The 22,046-nt window shown below is 47.9% G+C and overlaps 1 protein-coding gene across 2 annotated transcripts in view; it reads left to right on the top strand.

Annotated features, from left to right (window-relative positions):
• The window catches only part of LOC117206131 (protein gustavus), a 152,598-nt gene that overhangs the window by 48,868 nt on the left and 81,684 nt on the right, over window positions 1–22,046 (top strand). The window contains exon 1 of one of the 2 annotated variants that reach the window (XM_033445176.1): window positions 4,994–5,535. The exons of the other annotated variant lie outside the window; for it this stretch is intronic. Within the exon in view, the coding sequence (XP_033301067.1) occupies window positions 5,108–5,535 (428 nt within the window). The 5' untranslated portion in view covers window positions 4,994–5,107. Of the gene's footprint in view, window positions 1–4,993; window positions 5,536–22,046 lie in introns of those variants that run through there. 2 annotated transcript variants of the gene reach the window in all.

Genomic DNA, 22,046 nt, shown 5'->3' on the forward strand with positions numbered 1-22,046 from the left:
AAAAAGAGAGCCGGTGGCGATGGCGCGGCAACGACGATGGACAACGAGGAACAGCAGCCGCGGAGGTCCGGCTTCGTATCTTGCTGGATCTTGCGTGCGAGTGTCCTTGCGGAAAGGGGATGAGGTGTGACGAGGAAAAAAGGAGCGCGAGAAAGGGTGATGGTGAGAGAAAGACGGCAAGGAGTGGCGCGGGGCGAGGCTTTGGAGGAAACGCGTCGGCGGATCGATAGGAGCGGTTTGGAGCGGCGCGCATGCGAGCCTGGGCACCAATGGTCGCGCGAGGGTAGTTTCGACGAACCTAGCCGCCCTTGGGCGAAGGAGAACGGGGACAGAGAGGCGGTGGTGTGTGCGACGCCCAGGGCCGGCGTCGAACGCACCCTCGATTCCAAACTTTCTACGCTGTCTCGTTTCTTTTTTTCTCTTCTTTTTTCCAACTATATCGTTCGATGGTATCCGTGTCTCGTCGTCGTATTTGTGTTCGAATCGTAGATCGTTTTAACGGTTGCAACGATAGCGTTGACGAATACACAAGGCAGCGATATTTGCACCGTAAACCTACAAGGTAAAGAATTTTCCAGGATGTATACGAAGGTGTGTTCTAATGGGTTCAGCCCTGACACGGGAGGGCGCGTGTTTCACTCGATAGCGGATCTCGCTACCGGCAGACGGTGCAACTAGCCAAGAATTAGAACACCTGCCGCGTCTCACGACAAAACGAATCCATGGAGCGGCGACTCGAGGAGTTTAAGATGTACGGGTGGACGCGAGATTCGTCGAAATTGTCGACGACGCGCGTGCTTTCGTATTCGTTGGGCCGCGTGTATGCCTGCTTGTTCGCGGGTTTTACCACGTCCGGATGCATGCTTTCCAGTGTCGGACAAGAACAGAAGCCTGTTCGTAAGGATATCACGTATCGGCGCGGCGCGGCGTTGGGCATGCAGATCTCTGCACCCCGTTCTTTGTTGTTCGCGTTCGCGCGTTGCTGCACGCCTCGACTTTGCACGAACGATCGTTCGACCGTAGCAGCTGTACCACGATCGTTTCCCTTCCTTTTCCTTTCCCTCGATCTTGCTCACCGTCTCCGTCTAAATCTGAATTTGAAGGATGTCGGTATTGGAGATTGTATTCTCTGTAATTTGTCGATGAACGAATAAAAAAGAATTGCTTCGCAGAGAGAGGGTAGAACGAGGGATGCCATTATTCTACGCACGAGGTTGATCGTCGTCGAGGGTGAAGGACCCGTGACACCGAACACCGCCTGCTACACGATGACAGCCTTTACGCTATCATTCATCGCGGTAATATAATTACACGCAGCCGTACTTTTAACCCCGTTTTGCGACAAAGAAAGAAATCTCGAGGTTTTGTCCGATGATACGTCTCGATTCTTTCGATTCACCTGAATATCGACGAGGAAAATACGGCCACCGATGCACGAGCTACCTCGTCGACTATATACCGTGCTCACCGGGTTATACACGAGCATGAAACATTATCGCATTACCGTCGTTACCATAGAATTCTGGCGTACGCTTCTAGCCGGTGCATAGAAGCCGGCTGTTTGATCCTATCGCTTCGCGTTATCCAACGCATCGATATTTAACCAGTGGCTCTCACCGGTTGAATAATTACAGATCGGTGTCTAATCGCCTTACCGTTTGCGTCACAGCCTTCGTCATTTTCTTTTTCACGCTCTAGATTTCATCTTTGACCGATAACGATCGATCGATCGCATCGGCATCGTTTCGCTGCCGACGCTGTCCGATGTATAAAACTACGTTATTACAGCTTGCAGAACGGAGATCATCGATTGACTCGAAATTAATACGTCTTCGCGGCGATAGCGTTTTATCCAGGATCTCTAAGCGATCGAGAGAAACGCGCGTCCTATCTATAAAGAAGGAAGACACGACGCATTAACGAGGCTAAGCGTGGAAATTTATTTATCGACCGGCAGAAACGCTGTCGATAATTAGCGGTTGCCAGGTCCGCGATTTTACCGCGAAGGTAATTGAAAATTGCCCGCGTACTCTGCATCCCTTTCGCGTCCTCTCTCTCTCTCTCTGTCTCTCTCCTCTATCTATCTATTCATCTATCTATCTATCATCTATCTATCTCTTTCACGCGTTGGAAAGCTACCTTAGAGTCGAGACAATCAGGAACGCGCTATCTATTCGACGCGATCTTCTCGTTACCAATTAGTCGCCGATGTAACGGGCGATTATGCGGCGATGAAGCATCGCGCGATAGCCTGTTGTCAGTAATAAACGAGCCGGGAGATTGTCGATGCTTGATGAACAAGGCGATCGATCGATTTCGACGAAGGTCGCCTCGAGACATCCTCTTAAGGACGCTTACCCTTCTCCTTTGCTCGACTTTCCACCGCCCCTATACTGTCTCTCCTCCTTCCGAGACCGAGAACTCAAACAAAAGCCTGGATATAGTGACCCAATTCCCTTTTACCGTATCGCGTACACTCGTCAATTTTTTCCTCGTATTTTTCTCTTCATCTACCAAAGTCTGCCGTTCACTCGTCGTGTGTCTTACGATGTCAAGGCACGACGACTCAATTCATCGACAAGCTCGTAAATCGTCTCGTTACCAACCAGTCACGATGGTCACTGATTCGTGACGGTATTAGCCGGCACCTGTACAGGTAGCAGGCCGCAAAAGAGGCCAAGAGGGGGACAGGTGTAAACGACCCACGCGACCGTTCACCCTTTTCTCCGACCCTTCGATGAAATTTTCAGACCGGACAGCCAGCAGGTGCACCGTCGTATCGAGATAACGCGGAATCGCACGATTGAAAAATTCCTCGGTCGACTTCAGCTCATTAGCAGCCTCGTTGCCGCCAATCGAACCGCTTAATTGCGTGTCGACGATCGTCCAACGAAAATTGCCACGAATTTCATTGACCAGAAACCTACTCTCCACTCGATCGAGAAACGCGTGGAAAATTGTCTTCTTGAAAAAATTAGAATTAACGTAGCGGCAGCCAAGAGAGTAAAGAGTAATGAAAATCGGAAGAAAATGATTCCTTTACTTATTACTTATGACTTTTACTTATGTCGTAAACCTAATTAATGGAAGCTTCAAAGATAAAAAAGATGTTTGTGCGTGTGGATACGCGAAAGCCAGCGTGCATCGCGGCGGAAGATTGAAAAGGTGGTCGGTCTCTACCGACGTACAGGATATCGATCGAATGCAAAGAATCGTCAGTGGTTTCCGGAACTTTGCACGGAGCGGATGGCCTGATACGAGTATACCGTACCAGGGAATACCGTTCATGTATAAAAATATATACCACTGTGTCAGAGAATGAAAACCGATCTTGTAAGAATATCAACCGCTTCGTATCGGTCACTGTGAAACAGAAGCTTTACACAGACTCTAACTCGGAGATAGCAACTTTTTATACGATTAACGGGCGAGTAACTTTCTCCGTTAGAAATGTTTCAACTTGTCAATAAATTGGAAAGTTAATCTCGAGTAATTGGATCTTGATTAGTGTTATTTCTGTTAACGCATTGAGGACGGGTGACGCTAATTCGCGTCTTACATACTTCATGCGGAATCCTACAAAAAGCGCTAACTACCGTTAAATAAAACAGTAAAAAAAAGACAATGGGTGCTATAAACAAAATGTTACGAATGTGTTTTAAATCAAGTAAATAATATTGATCGCTCGGAAGGTTCGTCCGACTTTTAAGAAATTTAGTCGACATAAAGAATCATATTGAAAAGTTTGCCAGATGCGTGTCTGTGATCGAGGTTCTGGGATAAGTGCCATGCCGTCTCTCATGGTCCTCTTGCTGGAAGATTGTCCGGGAATATGCGACAGCATATTTTATTTTAGAAGAAATTGTCGGCGCTGAAAAACGAAAGTATCCAAGGAGAAAATGCCGCGTATGTACCGGAAATAAAAGGAGGGACAACGCACGATATATTTGTAAATTTCGCCTGTTACGTCTCCGTCGTGCACATTTTTCCAGCATATCACGCTGAAAAACGTTGCTCGAAGTATCTCTAAATATGCTCGTTGATTTTTAATAAAATATTACACTTGTCAAACACGCTCTTTCGAATCTTTTCGATCGTTGGAAAAGTACGCGGGAATTCAGGCTATACGCTTGTCAGAGCATATCGTGCTCGATGCGTTCGCGAATCGATATCTCGTTTCCATATGAATCACGACGAATCGATTGAAATTACGCGTAATTCCTATTCGGAAGTCTGGACGTTTGCTTCATAAAAAATTGCAGAGAACGAGGCAATTACGCGCGAGCGTGAGACAGTTGGTTGGACGCGCGATTCGGTGATCTGGAGCGTGACGAAGGAACGTGCGACGCGAAGACGACAGTGTCCAGTTCGGTTGTTTTTACACACAGTCTCGGCCGACCGTGCGGCACGAAGCGCGCGACAAGGTGCGCGCGCGCAGCGCCGTTTGAAATTCGTGGCGCGGCGCGGCGTGGCGCGGATCCTCCTAGGGGGCTGCGTTCCTTCCTCTCCCGGCTTTCGTTCCACGTCCGTTCGTTCGTTGGGTTCGTTCGTTCGGTCTCGCCCGCTTCCGCGCCGCTCGCGCACAAGTCGATGTAAGGTCGGCGTGTCGTGCCGCGAAGGGAGTGTCGCCGGCCATCTCGACGCCCTCTCGAACCGCTTGGACTCGCGACGATTCCGACCGATTCTCGTCGGCCCACCATGCTTCGTTCTATGTTCCTCTTGACGGCTGTGGTCGAGCGCCGGTTGCATTCGCGAGATTGCGACGCTGTTCCCTGATCGGGTGTTCTCGAAGAGTTGCTTGGACGAGACATCGTTTGGGTTTCGATGATAGGATCGTCGAACGATACCAAAGTGTAGTTGGTTTTTTGGCTACGAGAACTCGAACTAGCGGAGTCGTATGTAAGGAGTGACTCGAGGAAATTAGGATCGCGAGTGAAAGAATCCGCGGCTCGTTGAGAAGGTAACACACGGCCACACGGGGTGTTGCGCGGTCGAAGAACGATCGGACAGCTTCGATCTTGGGAGAATAGACAGACGTATCCCGATTCGGCATGACGAGACGCACCAGGGGACGGTAGTTCCTGGTTGATAGGGATGTCCTCGTGACATGTTACCCCGTGACCTTGGCTGTCGCGACTACAACGCTGTCCTCCGTGGAGAGGCACGCCTCCTGGCGCACGGATCGAGCGAGGATAACGGTCGATCGGTGTCGTTTCATCCACGTGGAGTCGAGTACCGCCTGCTGCCCGTGGTACAGGTGAAACCTGATTACGCGGTCCCGTATGTTCTCTGCTGGAGGGTACCCAGCACGACGATCCACAGGATCCAGGTCCCGCTACAGCATCATCATCAGCATCACCGACAACATCGTTATCAGCGTCGCCATCGACAGCGTCGTCGCCGACACTTTCAAGCAACGGCTACGCCTCGAAGACATCCTGTCCCGTTCTTCGCGGCGTCCAGCTATCCTTTTCCATACGCTTGTAGTAGCTCGCAGCGAGGCGATCTTCCTACGGTATCTGGTATGGAAACAAGGTGAGCCCTGATTAGTTTCGGGGATACGTGCCTGCGCTGTTGTCTACCGGACACCTTGAATATCGCGGAAATTATCGCGTCAGAACGTCTACGTGTTCCGTTGTTCTGATCAGAGCGTGCTCTGTACCCTTTGATATTTGATTTCCGCGATTAGGACTCGCTTCTAACGTCTAAACGAGTTACGAGATTAGATTTCGACCGAGCGCCCGCTGTGCTTCGCTCGATGATATTTCGGTTTCGAAGATAACTTTTACGGAGCAACGATAGTTTCACGAAAGGCTAACTCTGATTCACCGTAGACTATGGAACGGTGCAGCTTGGAACGTCGAGTGACACGCCAGATTTTCTGGATCATTTTCACGCCGCGACGGACTGCACTGTGAGATTGTAATTCGGTATCGGGAAACTTTTCAACGTTTCACCCGCTTTTTTGTTGGTTTCGTCGAAAGAAAAAGGATCGATACTCGTGCCACCGACGGAAGAGCAAAACCAACGAAGGTCGTTTCTGATTGGCTAGGCAGCTAGGTGAAGGCGAGATGCAGTTTCGTCGGCATGCTTTTTACTTTTTATCCATCAACCTCGATCTTCTCTCGTTATTAGCTTGCCTTCTCCTTTTCCCTCCGCGAATTCTTTGCCACGTTCGCCTCTTCAATTTTTCCGTTCTCCAATTAAACGCCTATCCTCGATCATTAGCTCCGATAGAAGAAAGCAGAAACGCGTAGACGTAAACTTCGAAGCAGACGCAATTCGATTACATAGAAATTTACCTTTGCTCCCTTGTGCACTGTTAAACCCCTCGCGAGACGCGACGCCAGATTGTCGTTCAACCCCCTTAGTCTCCTCCTGGTCACACCCTTGTCGGTTTTTGACAGCGACGTCGAAACATTTCGTCGTCACCTCGAAATTTGATACCAAACAGGTGTTGACACAATGGCAGAGAAAAGTTGCTGATTAGCACACAGTGGAGTTGGCGTTGGACTCGATCCGTTGCTTATATCCCGCTCGTTGTGTGCCGTAACCTCGTGATCCGCCGGTCTTTTCGACCCATTTGCGTTTTATGTAGCCTCGCGTTCGTTCGTTTGCTTGTTTCTTCGAACGTTTGCGAAACAACAGTTCCCTTGCCTGTCGTGTGTCATACCAGAAGCAGTTCAAAGATATTGCGACCAAGTGAAATTTAGGATGATTTTCCACGATCTCGTGAACACGTTGGCCAACTTCGCATTTATTTATAGAACGTTAGAAACGAAATACGAATAAGCCAGCTTCGTTAAAGCTCGAGGAGTCTGGCAGGAAAATTCGATGCTCCCATGCGGCGATGTCGCTGCGTTCTAAACCAAAAAACTAAGTCGACGACGCCTGCTGCGTTCGCCGGCGTCGACAGATTTCTTCGCGTTCGTTCCTCGACCTCCCGCTGCTCCGGACACTGAACTCCGTGCGGCCAACAGTTTCTTTCCAACCGGACTTGAAAAGTGGAGTGATCCTTTCCCGACTGTCCTTTGCGCCGCGAGCTGACCGGAATATTAATCGAGCCGTTTGTCTCGGCGGTCTTGCACGCGCAAAATAATATTCCTGCTTAACGCGTTTCCGAAACTACGCGCGAATATTGATGTCGGTCACGTGCTGCTCTTCGCGCGTAGGCGATTCTTCTTTTTTTCCCCCTTGACGCGCTAGGAAATGAATATAACCAAGATTTTTTAGAAGCAATCTTTAACGAAATAAAGCGCGTCTCTGTTCGAATCTGCTCGATCGCAGTTGTAGAAATCTGATCGAGGAACGAACATTGCGTACATATTTCGATAATATTTTGTATTACGTTCGATTTCGAGTAGAAAAATTGAATTTCTGTAATGTGTTTTAAAGGGGAAATACGATTGAAGGTGATAAACGTTGTCAAACTTTGATCAAGAGTGTATTTAACTTGATAAAAAGATCCTTAGAGCTTTGTGTTTTAAAAGTTCGAATAGAGTTGTATTTAAAAAGTTGAAATAAAGAAGCAGGTAACATTTTCGTAGTTTCAAAAATCTTGCGCATCCTTCGTTTTTCCGTGAAGGAATTTGCGAAAGGATTTCTGCGAAAATCCCGAAAGGAAAAAGGTGGAAAAAGCAAATGCGAAGGATTTCGCTGACCGTTCACGGTAAACCATTTGCAGCAGCTGAGTTGGCAACTGGTCGTGGCTTAAAAGCTCCCCGAAGCTCCGACGACCTATCAGCGATGCTTTTTAAGTTTTTACATCCGTCCCGCGGTCAGCTCCGAAGAAAAGCACCGGGCTCGATGAATTCCCCTGATAAAACCGCCCGATCCCCATATTTCTTCCACCGTTAGCGCGATTCGTGCCGCGTGAAATCTTCTTGAAAAACCACGACGTCTCATTCACCGATTCTCCTGTAAAAGTCAAACTCACCACTTCTCCCATTTTTTATCGGAGGATATTTTTTCAACTTTTACGTTGAAAATCAATGCCACGAGTGTTATATCTCTTTGGAATTTTGCGAAAATAATTATACGAAATACACCGTAGTTTTTACGTGATTCTGACCGTGGAACATTCAAAAGTCGTTCGTAGGTGTCCATAGAAATGCAGCGAACTCTGTATCACGAGTGGGTGATTTATGCGAGGATTCGTCTCGATTAAGTACATTTTTATCTCGGGATCTAAGCAAGCTGGGCCATTACGGCGAGTCCTACGGGAAGATTCATGAGGGCACGGTTATTCTACGGGAGCGTAATTTTCTAGGGTGGTTGCAGGGTTCGCGAGGCCGGCACGGTCGGTGGCGGAGGAAATTCTAATTTTTCAGGGACACCTTCGTGTGCCACGGAAGGGGTTGCGCGCCGCTATCGTCGCTGCTGAAATTGCAACGTTCACGAAAGCGGCGGCCGTTATCGATCCCTCCTTCGTTCCGTGTCGTACATGCTGCCGACGAGTACGTACGTGCTCGTTATCGCCCTCTTCAACCGAACGACACTTTATCTGGATAAACGGCGAATAAAAGGGACAGAGAGAAAAACTAGCCCGATATCGCGACGTATGAGAGACGACCTTTCCTTCATCGTGGCCAGTTTCACCCTTATTACGCTTCCTGCTAAGGGGGATGAATCGCAGTACCTCGACTCGCCTTATAGAACTTTTCTTTTCTTTCTTTGAATTATTCAATCTACTTTAGTCAGCCGGCTTTGGTTTCAATTTTCCGCGTAACCGCAGGTAGAAGATCCTTCGAGGTACACACGAGGAAACAAGGGAATTGACCTGCTAACTAGTAGTTGTACACAGTGGAACAGGTTTGTCACGATCAGACAGAGAAATCGCGCGCGGTAAGAGTCGCGCGAAACGGAGAATCCAAAGGGTGTTTGGTAATTCGGCGATCGAATTTCATACGCTGTTTTGTTATCGACGTAATTATTGCTTCGACGTAGTTGTAACCAGCTGTGCAAATATCGTAGAAAAGAAAACGCGAGAGTTATCGAGTGTCGTAATCGCGTGGCATTAATAAACCCGTGGCTTGATCGGGATTCTATACATATCCAGCAAGTTTCTTTCGCTCAACCTTTCTCAGAAACATTAGCGCCATTATCTTCTAATTAGAAATTCACTGAAAGGTTACGTAAGGTAAATGATTTTCCGATTCCCAGCTGCTCACCGTCAGTGAGCGAAAAGAGAATGTTAATAATCGAACGGTAGATGCATCCCTCTTCGAAGACGATTTCCAATCGTCTAAAAAATGTTACTTACACGTTGTTGGGAAAGATTCGATCGTTGGAACGGAATTCATCGAACGAAACGGTCGTTCGTATCTCGCTGGAATCCCTCTTCTTCCTCGAGTGCACTCGTTTCTGCTTCATCGATCCTCCAGACTATCGAATCCAGCTAGTTTTTGAGAATACTCCGAAAAAGAAGGAAGATTTCCACGGAACATCCGACCGCGTTTGGACGTTCGAAGCTCGAGGCGTTTGGCACGGGACACAGGACGTTCGATGTCGTCCTAATTCCGCGAAGTTTGCAGCTGAACGAACGAAGCGGGCCGTCAAGATAAACTCGAATCTCACTCGCCGAGCTTTATACGCTACAGGTGAAGATAGAAAATTGAAACTGTGGAAAGCGTAAACCTTTGAAAATTTGAAAATGGAAAACAAAGCACGACCAGATAAACGCGAACAAACGAAGCGAAATATTTTCACTCGCGACGGTCACGGAACGATCGTACTTGCATCTTCTTTCACGCGCATCGTTATCCATCGTTATCGCGAAACAGCCGGGTTATCGTTGTTTCTGGCGTCCTCGAGCTTCGAGGATCGACCCATCTGTCACTCGGCGCGGATCATTCCGCAGATTCCATTCTCGGATAAAACATAAAATATTACAGAAACTATCGCGGCAGCGTGAGAATGATGCCGGCGATATCCGCGGAGCTGTTTGCCGCGCTTAAAAGCGACGCTGCCGCGAGGAGATTCCTATAAATTGTGCGCAGGTGTTGTGCCTCTTCTTTTTTCCACGCGATCGCGCGCGTATCGACGTTGACTTTGAGTAAGTGCCGATTCTAGCGATCTCGCGAGAGATCGAACGGTGTATCGCAGCCTTTTGCACGGATCGATCCTTGTCGAGCGGCGAAAGGTTGCTCGTCCGTGTCATTACGTTTTATCACTGGCATCCGTGACGTCACCAAGTTATTTTCGATTACGCGTACCGTTACTTACAAGACCGAAGGTGCGACGACCCGTTCGCGACACTGAAATATCGCTGCCCCCGAGACGACCGTGAATAATTCTCGTTCAACCGCGCAAATTTTCCCCAATCTGTCGTGCATTTCCTGTTTGCTCTCGTCTTCTACCAATCGATATCGATATCAGTGAGATACTTTAGGATTTCTAAAATAGAAATTGATAGAAGAAACGGTGAAAATTTGCCAGGTGTCGCAAAGTTGCGAGATTTCTTCGATAACCGTGACGAATCAACTGGAAGAACAGAAGCGTCAGACCATACGCGAGTCGAAGGTTTTTGGAAACGAAAGGTGACTTTTAGAGAACGACGAAGTTCGTGGTTGGCGCGACGTGTCGAACGGTGAAAATCTCAGGATTTTCGTGGGATATCGAACGATCGATAATTCTCGCGAATAAAAGACCGTTGACGCGAGGAACAACGCCGTGCGAGATTTTATTTAAACCATGACAAGCAAGTTGAATGGCCTGGCGATAATGCGGCGTTCGCGCTACGTCAATAAGATGACATAGAAAAAACCGAGTACGAAGCTATTCCGTAAAAAGCGAGATTACGTTACTACTTCTGTTTTGCGCGATGTAAAAGCGATTCCATCGAGAAGAAGGCAATTATGTTAAAGATATACAGGTCCTCTTTTTAGGTTATATCAGTGTGTAAAGGAAATTCATCGAGGCAGTTTCGTGTCTTCGCTTATCGTTCGTATACGCTACACAGAGGAACGAAGCCTCGCAACGACTCGTGTTTTTACGCGTTACAGTCTTCTGCACCTGCGGAACTTATTTGGAATTACGTGTTTCCTGTGCACGCTCGCCTCGTGCTCGCCCCTTGCCTGTTCAAGAATCTCGTATTCCCGAGGAAACGATTATTTACCATCAACGACTCGTTTGTTCATTGTTGACAACGTCGGTGGAATCGTCGGTAGAAGGTAATCGAGGCAATTGCTCGATTTTCGATCCGACTCGAAATCCACCATTAAATAATGGTTTGCACACCCTGGTTACAGAGGATCTGTTCTCCATTGCGTGTTTCGGCGTTGCCAACGTTCTATCGTAAGAACAATGAAATCCATTCGCCGCGCATGCATAACCGATCTTCCATCGGATGAAAATAGAACGGTCGGCGAGATGAAAATATCTCGGAGCATCAATAGGGAATTTCACGCGCGATTCGCGATGTATTTGTATTACGTCCGACCGCCCACACGCGACGCGCGCTTCCGCCCCCCGCCCGTGTCCGCGCCGTATCCACGGATTTATTTACACGTTAATTTCCATCGATCGCGGGATACGGGCAAGATTAAATTACCAAACAAAATCTCCTATGCACGTGCTCCATGACGCGGTTCGCGGCCGTTCGTCGATCAAAGCGTGCGTCGTACCAATTTACGTCACGTGTGATTTAGTCGCGTGTTGGCTGCGCTCGTGCGAAACGGAATAGCGGAGCAGTAGGTAAAACGAGCCTTCTTCAAAGAACCTGCAAGCAGCGGGACCAACGTGGAGCCGCGCTTGTCATCTTTTCCCGTCGTTGCTCCAATTATAACTTTCCTCCGATAAATTATAATCTCGATCGCACACGCTTGTTTCGAGCATCGGCTGCATCCTCTCTTTGCGGCGAGCAAAATCGGTATCGGCTGTTGTCCCGAGGATTAGGGCCTTGCTTCGACTCTATGGCCATAACGTCTTCCATTTGTTACGTTGTACAGAATCTATAGAAAAAAGCGTTTCTTCGATCTACACCGGTGGTTTCCAGTAAATTAATGTTTTATCGCAATATTGGCCTTCTGCACAAGGGTTGACAACGAACAGATGTTCGTGGGGAATGCACGAAACGAGTAAATCGATCGGTCGATACGTCGATACGACTACGTGACTCTTCGGCCGACCGTGTATCGCGAAAAAACCTCCAACTCGGAACAAAAATTGGGAACAAGAATTTTTTAGTCAAAACTACGCGGCGTCGAGCAACCTGCACGGCTGCACACCGATCAAGGGTTCTCAACCAACCGCAAGAATGTCTACTACTCATCCATGAAGCGACATCATCGTTTTTTCTACTTTCATTTCCACGATACTCTTTTTACGACCATTCGGACGGATCTTAGGGTCATCGTTGCAGCTGTGCTTGCTTTCAAGCTGAAGATTCGAAATCTCCACGGAGGACGAGGCAATGAGAGTCACTGTATTAAAGCAGACGGGTCGCAACGTTGCCGCATATCGCAGGTTCCACTCTTCTATCGACCGAGCAGCGTTGCCAGCTCCTTTTCCATGCCTTTATCGCCCCTTTCCATGCAGCCCTCCACTCGTCTCCCTTCCTCCCTTTTCTACCTCTCCTGCGTTCTGCTTTGTCCCTCCCTTTCGAGCACTCGCGGTCTCGTTCTCCCCCTCGATTCAACGCCATATTTCTTTCTTTATCCGTACTTCGGGCTACGAACCGTCGGGCCTAGACTCTTCTTCTCTTCTCTTCTCTTCGTCCTTTCGTCTTTATTTACCCCCTCCCTCGCTTCTCCACCCATCCCGTTTTCTCTCTGCCTTCGCCCTTTATCCCTGATTCTTCGCCTCACCTCTTTCTGCCCAGCTGTTTAACCTTCCTAGGGCAGATGCCGCGCGGTTATTCCTTTCGCCGCGGTATCACCTTTATCGTACCTGCCCCTCCCTTCCTCGCCTCCCCTTTTTCACTGTATTCGTTCGTAATTACCCGATAAGGGCAATCCGGCCACGAAGGGCTGAACGATCGACTCGACCTCGATCCTTCTTCGAGATTTGCCACGGAATCTCGGTTTCGCAGGATCACCTCGGCCGACCGTCTTGTCCTCCGTACACTCTCGATGGAAGCAAGCGCGTAAACGTTCGCACCAGCGCCGCTTCCTCTCGACGAATCGACTGGTGGTCGAAGAAGAGGCTCGGTCTGGCTCCGTTTCCTTTTTTTTTCCCTTCTTCCTTTCAAGCACGCTCCCTGGAGTGTTGGCTGGCGTTCGACACTGTCCGCCAGGCTCGTATTAAAGCAGCCATGAAAGAAATATGAAACGGATGACCGGCGGTCTCGAGGTCAGCCCGGTCAATAACTTCGTTATACGGGCCAGTTGAAGGCATTTGCTTCGATTCTGCCGCGAGCTCTAGCGAACGTTGCCTCCTTGCTTGCAACGTTCACGGGACGTTGTATGAATTATTTAAGCATATGAACGCTATTATCGAGCATGAACCAGTTACGTTATATACGAAATCCGGTATATTCGTTCGATCTGTATTCATCGAGATACGCGGTGAAGAAACGTCGTTGACGGATTTTTCCATCCAAGAACCGTATCACTCGTGGTTGTTCCATTAGTCGCTTCTAAACTCGGATGGTCGAAGGAGAAACTCTAAAGCGAGCGAAAGAGGAGCTGATCGCGCGGATCGCTTCGGAAGGCACGTTTCCTGTTGGTCCGTGTGCCTCGTCGCTTCGAGTTGGTCCCCTCTGATCCGCGTTGGTCTCGAAACTCAAACCAGATATCCTCGGCGAATCTCGTCGCGACGTGACTCACCGTGAATATTACCAGTAGGTGGAGGTCGAAGGGCAACGTGGATCTGGGACGATTTCAGTCGGCCCGTATAGCGTACAGTAGAAGAGAAACCTGGGAAGACGCGTCCGCTACCGCGCAAAGGACGACATAGCTCGCCGAAGATAAGCTATCGCCGGCGCATCTTTCGAGTAATACACGGAATCGGGAAAGAAATTTCCAAGGCGGACAATTACCGCGGCGTATTCCGAGGATGTTTCGCTCGTTGTTTAGTTGGCACGATTAATCGATCGATCGATCGTAGATTACGTCTTGGCGCGCGTCCGTCGTGAATGGGAATCGTTGGTTTACGTAGTCGGAGGATTTTCGCCGCGTATAACAGTCACGCTAACGAGCTATCGAAACCGCGTGATTCAATAACAAATATGCGATCGTATCTGGCGAACGAAAGTTGGAAAGGTTAGCTGGAGAAAATAGGATCATCGATTAATAACAGGTAGAACTATCGTATCCAGGTATCGCATTGCTACTTTGTTCCAAATTGTACACCGGTAATAGCCTGTTTCTCTAGGAACGAACAGAGCCAAGCAATTGAGCGCATCTCCGAACAAAGACTCGTTCGTTACAGGCACTTTAGCAAAAGTAACAGTTACTTTTTACGACCGTTAATCGAGCGCGACGCGAAAGGTGTGGGCGCGCGTGCATCACGGGGGTTTCATTATCGAGCGGGAAACGCCTCTCGTTATCGTGGACATTTGGCGAAATAAAAGCCCGATGAATTTATCCGTTAAAAGATGAATTCTGAAATTCTACCAGCATCGTTAAAACTTCCGTCGTTCGGATTCTATTAGGTTTGTCGCTTTTCTGTTTCTTTCCCCCCCCCCCTTTTTTTATGGTTTCAATTCCGAAATCACAGGTGAAACACAAGGCAAGAACGATTCGTTCGAAAGCGGATAAAGGTCAGCGGTCCGTCATCGTGGACAAGTTTACCTACAGCGAAGCGGGTCTCTCCGCGCGCCCCTCGATGCTCGATGCAGCCAGACGGGATAATGTCGTGTAATGAAGATTAATCTCGTCTAGTAAGCACCGACCATTCCTGTATTCATAAATCAATCGTATCCGTCCGATTATCATTCAAATCTGACTGGATTCTCCAGAACGGCTAACGTACGCGTCGCTGCATGGGATCGGCGAATCGGCCACCGTTAGTACACCACTACCGATCGAATTATCGACAATGGGTGCGACGAAGAATGGTAACCACGGATAAACGCCGATTCTCTCTCCGCGTGTTTGGAAATCTGGAAACACGCCGGAATTATTCGTGATTGTCCGTCATTTGCCACGCCTTGTGTCAGATGGAATCGTTTCCGTGATTGACGCGCTTTGCCGCCGCGTCTTTTCACTCGCTCTCGAAGCTAATTTAATGATTAGATCGATACAAACATTCCGAAAACACGAAACTGGAATTGGATCGGTACGAAGGCAACTTGGTACGTTTAACCCTGGCGTAGACAACCAACGTGTAGTGGTTATCCGAAAAGGCCGTAAATAAATTTGCACGTTCGACGTACGAAAATGTTAGCGATAAATTTCGACCGAAAGGTATTCGAAGAATGGAGGATTCGATCGTTGTAAAACTCCGCTTGATATAATATAATACTTAAAATATTTTCACTCGAAAGTAAAATTGTTACGCAAAATATAGAAATTAGTAGCCGGTTGCCTGCGTTAGGGTAAAAAAAATGGTTGGTTGGCAACGACGTTTCGAGACTTGGTTTTCACGTATTCGAACAAAATTACCTGAACGTCCGAAGGTCAGACGAATCCGCGGGATCTTTTACTCGCCGGGACCTTGTAATTACTCGGGCAAACGCTTTACCTGCGTTGAATCTTATCGCGCCTTTCGCTTAAAGAGCACGATACCCTCATTAGCTTGATAGTAGTTTATCAGGGCCGTTTATTGGCCATTCCGTCACATCCCCGAAAAGGATATAATCGCATTGATAAACAGTCGAGCACAGGGTATACCTATATAGGTGGCTCTATCATACTTGGGAAATTCTTGGCCGACAGAAACGAGTCTGCAGGAAAGGTAGGAAGTCGTTGGTTCGTTATCGCGAGCCCTCTTTTATTCCCAGTGGCTTATGATAATGACGAATACATATTTCTAGCGATTCGCTTTATGGGCCGGAGGAACTCAGCCACTTAACCGATTTCAACGAGATAGCTTTGGCGAACGACCTCTTAGCCTACTCCCACTTTGCTGCAGATATTTCATCGGTCGAGTGGCATTTTTTAATCCGCCGATTTTTTTTTTTTTTTTTTTTAAGCATCTCGTGGAAAATACGATTCAGCGAGTCGACTCCGCCGCTTTTCAACGATCGCTTCGAGCTCTATCGCTGTGCGTGAAATACCCGATTGCAAAATAACCTTCGAGAGACAATGGGATCGTTTTAATTCAGACGACGCCGGAGATTGATCGTTGGAGGCATTGAAAGGATCGTCGAGGACGCGGCAAGACGAGGTCGAGGCAATATCGACGTATTCCTCGGGAGAAAAAAAAAACACTACGAGATCCAAAGGGACACGCGTCCCTTTCTCAGGATCGTTGAAACCCTCCTGTGTGTAATAACGACACTAGCGACCCATTTTATGACATGGCGAAATCGTGGCTTCCACTATTCGTATCCTTGCGGTATTATTACGCTAACTATAATATATGTATTCGGTGTTTGGAAATTTTCGTTCATTCGTAAAAGGAACTTGACGAGGTATCATCGTTTACGTGCTCGCCGTTACGTAGCGCCTTTCGAATTTCTCATCGACCAAATTTGGCATTTGCGAAAGAAAAGACGAAGGCCAGCATGGAATAAGAAATACCCCGACGATATCGAAGAGCTCGATGCGATTTCGCGGAGAATTTAATAACCCACGGACCTTTGGAGAAAGGAAATTTTCATTTGGAACGTACGGCGCGTCACAGCTGGAGCGCGTATCTATTAATAACCGTCGTTATTTATTCTTTAATATTTGATTAACTTAATTAATGTTTGCCGGCAACGGTCCAAATGCAAACAACGGCAAGTGCGTTGTCCAACGATGCGTTGCGAGCCGCGTGTTTGCAAATTGTCCGCGTCGCGAATCGAAAAGCTTTGCGTATGAATTTTATGCAATAATGGGCCGCGACTAACCGAGAAACGCGCCGCTCTTCGTCCAATTTACAATTTTGGATGGATTAAAGGGAATCGGCGACAAGTTCCCACTGTATTCAATTTCGCCAAATTAACCGTACATATTTGGAAGCTATTTTTCTCTCCTCGTTTCTCTTTTTATCGCAACAGTCTCTTTACGAAGTGTCTGTGATTCGACGTAAAGAGAAGCGTAAAAGTAATCCATTTAGTTTTTAAGTAAATACGAAACGTGCAAAAACGGAGAAGATTGCGGAGAATGGAAGCAAATGGAAATGGTCACGTTCTACGGTCTCAACCCAATGACCGCAAACACTCCGGTCCATTTAATATGATAATCGACGATGCGCGAACGCGAGATCGAAAGAGGTTCGTCCCGTCTAAGAACGTGGAAACCGGTTCTCTATCCTTGGGACGAGTGTTGCCGCGGACGCAGCCCGCTGGAAATAGAGCAAGAAAACGTAGAGATTTGTCTCCAGAAGATTACCGCCGCGCAATGTACCGTGGCGCGATCGTAAATTTCGTTTCCACGCGATCACACTGTTCGATCGCGACGCATCTTCTGTTATGACCGCTGCTTATCACCTTCGAATTTTCTTCTAATTCGATGTCGTGCAGAGTGCCTTTGATCGTAAACCAGTCCCTGGATATCCGCATGCGAAACTTATTCCTAGTAATCAGGCTTCGAACTTTGCGATCTCGACTTTGCCGATCGATTCAGATGCTTTTCTTAAACTTATTAGTACAACATTTTATCTTTTGTCATTTGGTCACTTTGGAACTATAGCAGATTCTAATTTTTACCGATCGTCGAAAAAGATATCTTCGTGAAAGGGATGAAGTCGATTTTTTGTAAATGCCTTTCTATATACCGCAGCGTAAATTCGTCTGTCTCCAACATTTCCATTTTTCAAATCTAATGTACTTGTACCTTCGTGCTCTTTATGTAACTCGTACGATGATCATTATGCCGTCATTCGTTCCTATTGCGAGCTTAAATACAAATAAATACAAGTACATTATACCACACGTTGCTCGTAAAGCCAGTCTCGGTTTGTGTCAAAGCAAAGGAGAATTTTCCGCGCGATTTCCGAAATCATAAACTATCGACAAAATCGAATAGAATTCGCGGATTGGCCGGTCGTGGTGCAACGAAACGCAGAACGGGCGAGGTTGTAAATCTCGGGACGAGCTTGGAGCTTGGCGGACGGTCGATTAAATCCGGTCGGTACGCATCGTGTGACAATTAAAAAATTTATGATCTTTACTTTCTAATTACGCTCGCCAGCGCGCAAAACGCTCGCCCGTATATCTTCGTTCGTTTTAACGCCTGCGCGCCGATACCATGGCGCGAGTACCGAAGCTCGCTCGTTAATTAGGAAGTTAATTCCCGGCGACGACGTTGGCGCTCACGAGCGCGAGCGCGAGCGCGAGTCACCCCGAACGGTCGCATATTAATTACCGCCGCGAGAGAGGAGTTGCAACAATCATAATCGCGCGTTCACGCTACTCACCTTGGCATTTGTCTCGAAATGGATACGCGTGTCGAACAATGCCCGTCGCTAATAAGTCGCCGGCTAATAAGTAATAAACGTTTACGGTCGCGGAACCTCGCCGATGAGCGACGTTTCGTCATCCCTCCGTGGTGTTAACACTTTGCTACTCGTTCGCACGTCGTTCCGAGTTTATATCATTTTGTACAACTTGGCAATTACGCGGCTCGTCTTGTTGAATTAGTAAGTCGTGAGGTGTTAGTCGACATCTCTGTAGAAACTCTCTGTGGATACTAATGTTTTCAAATATGTAAATACACGATATGTTCTTTGGTACGGCTCGTATCTGAAAAAGCAGACGTGACCGTAGAAGGTAGTTCGCACGTATCGGCACGTTTCTCCTGGTAAAATCAATCGAACATCGTTTTCTTCTTGCAAAGATACGAACACGATTTATCGTTTTATCGTAAGGTACAGCCGCTTATAATTACCGTTGATCGTCATTAAAAATAAATTGCTGGAAGCTGAGAGGCGATAATCGACGAGCCGTTAAACCACGGTGTACCTTCTCTTCTCAGAGAACTTGAAATACGTAGATTCCAAGAAATTCTGGTTAGAATTTATACGATAACTCGGCTAACGCTTTCGGTAGCTGGCTAAGGACGATCGCGTTGCCTTCTCGAATAGGCAGATCATATTCGTTTAACACATTGCTGACGAGAGACGCGAATCGACGACGGTTTTCAGTTTATAAATATCTTCTTCGCATTTCTGAAAAATATGCGCCAACTGCGGTAAAATTTATTTCACAGCGTACCGTCAACGATGTGTTAATCGACGACTCGACTAGGGACGTCGCGCAGAGGTTTTCGCGTCGCGACATCGTGCAAATGGTCTGCGGATCGAACTGTCCGGCTTTTCAACGTACTTCTTCTGTCCGCTGCACGAAAATGTGCTTGCATAATTTACTTTGCACGGTAGGTTGAGCGGCTGACCGCGTCCGCTGGCAGATTGCGAAACGGAGGAGTGGAAAAAAGCCGTAGGAAAAGAGAGAAGAGAAAAGAAGAAGCGTGAAGGAATCCATTCCCGAAGAAACGCGGTCACGGTACTGTAGGACAATAGTTCGTTAGAAGCGGAGCCGGGGGAACGGGTAAAAAGGAAAAGAAAAGGGAAAGAGAGAGAGAAAGAGAGAGAGAGAGAGAGAGGGAAGCGGGTCTTTTTCGCGAGCGGCGCCATGTTGAGAACGTTCCCCCTCGCCGGGCGCGTACAAGGGCGTGGGCGTGCAAACCGAGGGAATTTAATACTCTCGAAATGTCAAACGTCGAAGATAAAATGTCGTCGAGAATGGTTGCCAGAGTGTCGCCTGCCATTTTTCCGCTCTCCTTTCTGCCACCCTGATCCTGCCTTATTTTACGATTCTACGAATTTCCATTTACAAATTCGAGCCCGGAGCTACGATAATCTACCTGGAAAAGATATTAACGCGCTCGTTGTTACCGCGTCGGGGTCATTGATAAGCCGTAATCGGGAAATCAATTTTATAATCAGAACTCAGCGAGCGCTAATCGCTGTACGCGTCAGAGATTCGCCTGCATCTAGTCCGAATCGTTTATTACCAATACTTTTGTTGCGCTGTCCATCCGACCGTTAATAACCGTCGAACTGATTTTAATCGATGCTCGGCCGCGTCGCTTAAAGAGCCGACGTTTATCGATGGATTGTCGCGATCGGCGTCGTCGTCTCGTTGGCATTTCACCAGCCTTTTTCCCTCGATTCCCAGGAAACTCGATCTCTGCCGTGTATCTATCAGAAAAAGCCGGCGTCGCGTCGTGGTCGTTGGACAAAAACGAGTTGAACCGGAGGACTCCGTCCTCGTGAAACCGCAACGTTGCTCGCACGTGTTCCGGTTAACGTGGCATACATATGTTCGACTCGAAAGGAGCGAACTCGTGCAGCCTCTCGAACTCATCTCGAATCGTTCGATCGTGTTCGATCGCGCTCGAGTGCCTCGTTGTTCCGCGATTTTGCCTCCGCCTGCATCGTACAACGGACGTTTCGAACGTGGCCGTTTGCGCCGTTGCAATTTCAAACGGACAATTAATAAACGTTTCTCTTGTTTGTTTCAGGTAAGCCGGGACTCGGTATTCGCGGCACGGCTCCTTATTCGTAAGTACGTGACTCGACTGTTCATCTCTTCGCGCGGTTTAACAATATCATCTGCAGGAAAGCTCGTTATCCGAATCGTCAGCATTCTAGGAATCGCGCGCTAAAGAAAAAATTTCGCAAGAATTTCATTATAATAGTACGAACGACTCTATATTACGAATCTTCGAATACAAATGTCATCTCCGATTGAAACGATTCCGCCAGTCCAGCGTCGCGGTGTCCCGCGAAATATCGCCGCGTCGCGTTAATTGGACCGGCTGATAGCTCGTAGTTTTAACGACGCGTTAAAATTCGCAATGTGTAAACACCGCGAGTTCGATTGAATCGCGAGTGGGGTGGGGGGGGGGGGTAAATTTCGTGGATAGAGGGGTTGCAGCCAATTAATCGGTGCGCGATATCAATTGATCGGCTAGGCTCGAGGCCTCTTTCCGCACGGATGATCCCTTTTCGATTCGCGATCGCGAAATCCTTTGGCCCCGGCCGCGTTAACTCCCAGACAAAGGCAGCGCTCGTAGCGAAAGGGGGATAGCTAGAGTGGGAGGCGGTGGTAGCACGAGGGTGAGAGGGCCACGAAATAGGTTCAATCTATGCATCTCCGAGAGGCGTGTCGCGTTTGCTAGCAGTCGTTTACTTGCCGATGACGTCACGCGTGTACACTTCTGTCCACGAGACCAGCTGTTTTCGACATCTGCGCCCCTCCGTGCTCCACCACAATCTACTAGTGGTGGCGTGCTGCCCAAGTTTCCGGCCGGACAGGGTTTCCGTTTTGTTTTTTTCTTTTTTTTTTTTTTTTTCGTCCGAGGAAACACTGTCGCGTGCAAAGTGTCGGATAAGATGGCTAGGAAAGGGGAAGAACGAACTCGATAAGGCTACCTTGATCGGTACTTTGAATACGTAACGTACGGATCTCTATTTATTTGAACTCTACTTATCGACACGAAACCTTACACCCTGACGTGAACTCCCGTTGTGTACGAAAGATAAAAAAATTCGTAAATATCCGTCGCATGAACTTTAGCTATACGAGCTGTTTGTTTTTCGATGAGTTTAGATAGATAGAGCTCTACCGTGAGTATTTTCTATATTCGAGGTAGAGAACTTGAAAAAATGAAATTCTACGAGAAACGGTAATTTTCAGTTGGTGAAATTGGAACTCTACGGTTGTTATTTTCTACGATTGGAAGTAATTGGAATTTCGTTAGCTTAAAGCTGAACAATGGTAAAACACGGCATTTTGCATCGCCTCCGTAGACACACGCCTGCGTAAAAATTACACGATCTCGTGGCTCGAGACCGCAGCCCTATTCGTTTCTCCGGTAAAAAATACTAGTAATATCCGTGTCGCTCGGCTCGAAACGCCGGGATAGAGAGGAAAAACGGAAACAATTAAGCGGCTCGTGGTCGCGCGGGGCCTCCATATGGCCGATAAAAAACACACGGCGTCGCGGGGCAAC

Source organism: Bombus bifarius, unplaced genomic scaffold (genome assembly GCF_011952205.1).
Source record: "Bombus bifarius isolate JDL3187 unplaced genomic scaffold, Bbif_JDL3187 scf7180000007996, whole genome shotgun sequence".
NCBI lineage: Eukaryota > Metazoa > Arthropoda > Insecta > Hymenoptera > Apidae > Bombus > Bombus bifarius.